The sequence below is a fragment of the Neoarius graeffei genome, chromosome 10 (assembly GCF_027579695.1).
Source record: "Neoarius graeffei isolate fNeoGra1 chromosome 10, fNeoGra1.pri, whole genome shotgun sequence".
NCBI lineage: Eukaryota > Metazoa > Chordata > Actinopteri > Siluriformes > Ariidae > Neoarius > Neoarius graeffei.
The window spans coordinates 74,248,780-74,255,862 of record NC_083578.1 but is presented as its reverse complement, the minus strand read 5'-3'; the positions used below and the strand labels follow the sequence as shown (position 1 = coordinate 74,255,862).

General features: G+C 39.4%; 1 protein-coding gene across 3 annotated transcripts in view; it reads right to left on the bottom strand.

Moving 5' to 3' along the window:
- Positions 1 to 593: 593 nt before the first annotated feature.
- Positions 594 to 7,083, bottom strand: part of LOC132893297 (tumor necrosis factor receptor superfamily member 14-like) — a 32,958-nt gene continuing 26,468 nt past the window's right edge. For all 3 annotated transcript variants that reach the window (XM_060932289.1, XM_060932288.1, XM_060932290.1), the window contains exon 9: positions 594 to 7,070. In XM_060932289.1, coding sequence (XP_060788272.1) covers positions 7,031 to 7,070 — 40 coding nt within the window. In that variant the 3' untranslated portion in view covers positions 594 to 7,030. The remainder of the gene's footprint in view (positions 7,071 to 7,083) is intronic.

Sequence of the window (7,083 nt, the reverse complement as noted above, 5' to 3'; positions counted from 1 at the left end):
GATTTAAAAAACAAAAACAAAAAAACCCCCTCTTAAAACCAGATGAGCAATCTTACCTCCATGTCCTCCAACACAAATGGAAGCCATTTAAGAAGTAACATCCTGTTAATAAGTCTGCATCTGGTTACCACGTGTGTAGTCTGTGGTGCTCTGCGGTTTTCCACAAAAGTGGTTTTAGCAAAACACACTGTTAGTTTCACAACCCGATGCTTTCTAGAAGAGATAAAGTCATCACCCTGATCACTCTGAACCCGATTATTTTCCAATAATAGTACATTCTGTTACAAGTGTTTTGTTTCTCTTATTCCACAGCAACTTACCAGTGCAAACAATTTTTATTTAACAAACCTTTTTTGTACATTTTATACTTTCATTTTAATGCTGTGTAACGTCCACGGAACAAATTAGTTCCAGGTATCAATTACACAACAAAACAGTAATTCCCTTACCAGCTTTTTTTAAAATTCTCATTAAAGAAAAAAAAAAAAAGGGCAGACAATCCACAAAGCTCAAAGTCCTGTCCTACAGGCTTTCCCATGTCAGACTGAATTGTTAAAGAAAACATTCCTCAGAGAAACTGAACACACCAATGATTATACATGTTTTAATATCCATTTTTATTTCAGTCCTGCAATACAAAGTTCCTATGCAAGTTAAACAGAGATATTATTCAAGAAAAAATTCCATCAGAAAATTTTTATTTCTGCAAATCAGAAAGAGCCAAATACAATACATGAATAAACATGGTTACTAGACTGACAATAATATGGTAGAACAAGTGCACTAATATAAACATGTGACTTGCCTTGCAGTTGGAGTTATTGTTAGAGCTGCCCTTACTTGAAAAATTAATCATCACTGACAAACCAATCAGAATCAAGCATTCAATAGCACTGAAGTAAAACAAAATTACAAACATTCAAGAGTAAAAATTTATAGTTAATTGAACATTTTTAATTAAAAATATTTATAAAGGCAATATTAAAAAGACCTGATTGGCACTTTGTTTTTACACAAACACAATTTAAAAAAATATATACATTTATACAAAAAGGCTTTTGGTTTTGACTGGTTGAGGTGACACCATCCAAATTTATCATGATCACACTGTTGATGTTTATTGAACCAAAGACCACAGATAAATGATGACAACCTCAAAAAGAAAAAAAAAATCACCACATGGGCAGACGTTTAGCCATTAGTTACATTTACATGGACCCTAATAATTTACTGAAAATCAGATTCAAGCTCAATTGGAATGAACTTTCTTCATGTAAAGAGCAATAGGAATGAAATCCTCCATTCTGACTGAGAATATAATTGGACTGAAAGAGGTGGTGTAGACTTCATAATCCATTTGACAAGAAAATATTAATTGACTTGCGTTCAATTAAAAAAAGCAAATGAAAAAGAAGTGTGTGCATGTAAACATGACGACTAGAGTCTGATTTTGGAAAGTAGGCTAATATATGAACTATAAGCATGCGTAGTTACGTAAAATGTAAGAAACAAATGTACTGTATATTTAAAATTGCTGGACAAGCTATTTGGAAGGTGTAGCAATTTAAGCAACTAGTTACTCTACATTAAAATGACGCTTCACGCCAGTGAAATTCTTACCCCCAGTGAAATGTAGCAAGCAAAACTACATCAGAAGCGACTTTTTTTCCTACTGAACCAACTTCATGCCAAGTCTCACTGATCAATATAACGGTCAAAGATTTTTGCCAGCTAAACCAAGTTCACTCAAAACTCAAAGTACATTAGCAAAAGAGTAAAGACCTGATCCAAACAGTTACATGGCAAATACCATATTCTAACCAACAGCTCACATGTTTGCACCCAAAAATTGGCATGTGATGTCACCATCACAGGGAAGTGCTTCTGTGGCTACACATACAGGTGATGGTGTCATGTATTGAACCTCAGTTGTATTTCAGACCACAGTTATTTATTAAAAAATAAAAAAATTTGCTGTGCTTGAGGTTCAGAAATGCTCGCGAAAATGTCACTTGTGTGGACATTACCACATGACTTCATCAATAAAGCGAGAGTTTCTAGTCTAGTAAACTCGACCCACCCGCCTAGCGGCCAAAAATATTTTTTGCCTGCGAGTGGGTCTAGCCTCGCACCATATCAACAAAACACCCCGGGCATCAAATCGTGCCTGCCAATCACAACGCAAGGTTTTTGTTTGGATTCTTTGGGCGGGCTTTTGCAGGAGTGACGACAAAGCTGCGCGACGCTGGAGAAAGCACAACAGGAAAGATGGCTACGGCTAGTGAACAGCGCACGTTTGACTCCGCTTTGGAATCAGTTTTAGAAGAATTAGACTTGGAGTTTTCGTTGAAACATGAGCAGGAAGAGGCTCTCCGCTCATTCCTTTTCAAGAAGAACGTTTTCGCCGTTTTGCCGACCGGCTATGGCAAAAGTCTGATCTACCAGCTGGCTCCGCTCGTAGCCAAAAGGATGGGGCTAGTTTGTGCAGTACGAAGAATTAATAAACAGCTTTGAAACATTACTTTTTGATTGTTTCTTATTTTCCCGTTATTTTAAATTTAAGGGAAATTATTTCACCAAAAACACCACTAAATAAAAACTCTCAAAAACAGTTTAAGCAAACCCTTGAAAAAAATAAGTGTATGTTAAGTATGTGGTACAGACTCCAAACTTGTGGTCATTATCTCCAAACTTCTTAATATCTAGAACCTGTTTATTAATTAATACGCATTTTGAAAAATTATTTATTTCAAGGCCTCCCCCACTGTTTTCTGTTGCTCTGACTACGTCACAGTCACTGTTGCGCTGATTGGTCAGAGCGTTGGCCTATACGCACAGAGACAGTTTGAAAGACAGCGGGTTGTTCCACCCCCACCCTTCGGAAATGTCTACGAGCGAGGCCAGACTAAATATTCACATTTAGTCTGGCTTGCCAGGCTAGAGTGTTTCTGAAAAGCTATTTGATTCAGAAAACCGTGACAGTGAGGTTGCCATCATCAAAAATTGTGCAATATGGGCAAAAGATAATTCCAGTTTGATTTTTCCATTGATTTTTCTGCTGATGGATGGAGTTTATTATTGCCATATGATTCAGAGTTTAACTTAAAATACACTGAACTCAAATTACAGATTGTTACAATAATTTTTAGCTGTCAAACAGAAGATTTTTTCAGCATTTTTACAGTACTGATGGTCAGTCCTGTAAAAATCAGATTAACTGGCACCATCAGTGTCTTTACCAGTGAGCAAAAGTGATAAGGAGAAACAAATTTAAAACAAACAGTGAAAGGAACCAAGTTTCAGTAGGCTGAGCTCCTCCTCCTCTGGCCAGCACATGAATATTAACTCGCTGATACGGTTTCGATAGGCTTTTCTGTGTGTGCAACATTGTCTTTAAAGGGTTCTATTTTTGAAACTTCATATGCCAGTTCATTTCTTCACACCACACTGAAACTGTTGGATTTGTTGGTGTTCAGTCTGTAAATCATAGTGATGCACAGTAACATTTCCAATTTTTTAGGAAGACTATCATTTTGAAATTATTCCCAGGGAAATGTACACATTATAAAGGTACAACAGGACTCCACTCATAATGGAGAATGATCTACAGACAGATAGTACACAAAAATGCTGGTGGAAATATCGTTTACAAAAAAACTTCTTAGATTAAACTTTGAATCTAATTCATATATAAAAGTCATTTGTTTCAAAGCCTAAAACAACAGTTTCCAGCGGTTGCAAAAATACATTCTTTTCTTCAAGGTTCTGACTGCAAAGCTAAATTCTGGTCAGCATGTTCTATTTCTATTGCTGTTGGAGTTTCAAGATGTTTCGCTGCTGCGCACTCTGTGTCTCCTATGTATAAATGAGATAAAATGAGTCCCACATTTCACGATTCCATAGATTGCCAAAGCAAGTGAGTAACAATATCACATGACCACCATGGGGTGTGTTTGACCTACTTTTAACCAAAAAAATAAAAAATATCGGCATGGGCAAATGTGGCATCCTCTTTCCCGTTGGCACATGGTTGAAAAGAGGGTGGCGAGGGTCACTTTCCTGTTTCACTTTCTGGGATGCGACGGTCCTTCTAATGCTAGGGGGTGCGATGCCACACAGCAAGGAAAGATCATCTGCCTTCGTGGGTTTCATGCAGCCAGTGACAGCCCGGCAGGCAGCATGGAAAGCTGGGTCAATTTTGGTGGCTCACATCTGAGGTCATCTCATACAGTTTCTTGGTAAGAATTCTGTGGTTGACTGTGTTGTACGCTGCAGAAACGTCAACAAATGCAGCACCTGTGATTCCCCCCTTTCCAGGTCTGAAACCTGTCTGTTCTGGGATAAAATGGTCATCTACAAACAAGGCTATGCGGTTCAGAAAAAGGCGTTCGAAGAGCATGTACGTGTGACAAAGTAAGGAAATTGGCCTGTAGCTCTTTGGGATTGCTGGATCTTTGCCAAGTTTGTTAGCGTAGTGTAGCTGAAGGATTCGCAGGTAAGAACGCCTGACAGGGACCGCGACGTGAACGCTCCTTCAGTGGTCCCCAGAGCAAGGAAAATGTGAAGCACAATCAGAAAACTTTTACATTTCAGATGGCTTTGCAAGGTGGCACGGTGGTGTAGTGGTTAGCGCTGTCGCCTCACAGCAAGAAGGTCCGGGTTCGAGCCCCATGGCCGGCGAGGGCCTTTCTGTGTGGAGTTTGCATGTTCTCCCCGTGTCCGCATGGGTTTCCTCCGGGTGCTCCGGTTTCCCCCACAGTCCAAAGACATGCAGGTTAGGTTAACTGGTGACTCTAAATTGACCGTAGGTGTGAATGTGAGTGTGAATGGTTGTCTGTGTCTATGTGTCAGCCCTGTGATGACCTGGCGACTTGTCCGGGGTGTACCCCGCCTTTCGCCCGTAGTCAGCTGGGATAGGCTCCAGCTTGCCTGCGACCCTGTAGAAGGATAAAGCGGCTAGAGATGATGAGATGAGATGATGAGAATTTTTTAATGCAACTGCAATGGACAATATTTAAGTTCACTCCTGCGTGTGTTCACTCCTTCAGAACAGTTAAAGACAGAGAATGAACGTCACTGTGCTGGAATGTAAATGTAACAAAAAGCGTTCCAATTATAAAATTTCTGAATAGATTTTTTTCTATAATCATGTGATTTTTACTGGCAACAAAAAAGGCAAATCAACAGACTTCACTTTTATGAAGTTTAAATCTCACTCAGAGAGATAATGCAGAATTTACAGAGATACGAGTCAAAAATCCAGTTACCATAGCAATGTAATTCTTGCCATCTAAAAAGATCGCCTTTCTCAGTGAATTAAAAAAAAAAAGCCTGCAAAAACAAGAAAAAAATTTTTTTTTTTGAAAAACAAATAAAACCCATTGTGAGTGGCTGGTGATGGAGCATTTATAGGCAGCAAAAGGGTGTGCGCGCTCACTGTGTCTGTGTTCATTGCTTCAGTCATCGGGCTTATTTTTACAGCCAAACACTTGACATTCGGGCATCTTTAGGGTTTTTTTTTTACAACAATTTAGAAGCGATGTATCCATTAGAGCTCAGCCTTGGAAAGTCATGTGGCTTGTAAGTGATGTCACAATTTCGGATTCTCTTGTGTAATTTGTACTTGGAGCACAATATTTGACCCTTGGAGAGAGTAAGATGGCAGGGACATTGTTTTTGTTTTCAAATAAAATCTGTACACAGTATACAGGTCCAGGTCCGAACAAGTGAACTCAAACATTTCTTATATGCATATTATCCATCAATATAAAGGAGTTTCTTTTTTGGGTTTTGTTTGCCTTTAACTTGTGATATTGAAGAAGTGGAGGAAATTTTTTCACGCAAAAAAAAAAACAGTATGCAAAATTAAAAATCACAAATACATAAAAATGTAAAAGCTGTGATTGCATAAATGAAAAAAGTGAAACCTTAAACTAGTTCTCAGCCCTAAATTGGTGGAAGTTAGAAGTCACAGCTGAATGGAATGGAGCTGAATTAAAGTATTACAGCAGGGGTCTTCAATCTTATCCATGAGGGGCCAGTGTGGCTACAGGCTTTCGTTCCAGCCAAATAGGAGTCACCCTTGATAGTTGGTTGAAGACCAAGATGAACTGATTAAACAAGTGTAATCAGGTGTAGCTCCCACTTGGTTGGAATGAAAGTCTGTAGCCACACTGGCCCTTTGTGGATAAGACTGAACAACCCTGTATTACAGGATCTTCATGTTCCAGATCCAGAGGATGTTAGCAAACAGAAGTAAACAATAAGAATCTTAAAAGATGCAGGAGACATCAAAACAAGTTCAGGACAAAGTTCTGTAAAAGGATCAATCAGGGTTTAGTTGTTAAAAAAAATAGAACGTCCTGTGCAGCACCATCAAACCCATTCTTAAAAATGGAAACAATAGAGCACAACACCACTGTGCCTCAAGGAGTTTCTTAACCAGTAAAAAGGGCAACAGTAAGAGAAGCCTCTTAAAAAAAAAAAGGAAAGAAATCAATTTCTGCTTTTGTAGAGCTGGTGGTTTGCCAAGTGTGACGCCCCAGCTTGCCTGTGCTGGGTTCGTCACGTTTCCAGTTCCGTTTGCCAGTGTTATTGGCTCTGTGTTGTGTCTGTCTTTGGCCTGCAGGGGGAGCTTTCCAGTCCTAGTGACGTAGGCTAATTGATGGCGTGATTGGGAGGTGGAGAAGTATAGGCTTGGCAGTCTACCGGGGGTCTCTCCTACTCTCTCCTGGCTATATCGCGTTGGAGGCCAGAGCGGGCTGCGCTTGACCCTTTTGCTTTACTTTTGCAATCCACTTCATTATGCTGATATACACTACAGTTTTGCTTTATTTTTCATGCACTGACTTTTGTATATAGTTACTTTACTTTAATAAATGTCTTTTGTTAATTGTGCAACGGCGTGGTCTCCCCTTTATGTTGTGGCTGCCTTGAGCCAGGCGGGCATGACACTAAGGAACACACTGAAATAAATCCTTGTGGAGTAATTCACTTTTCTTTCAGATGCACAGTGTGTTCCTCATTACAGTCACCTTGCAGCTGGTTGATCCACTTCCTCATTTTCTTCCCTAGAGGAAAGTA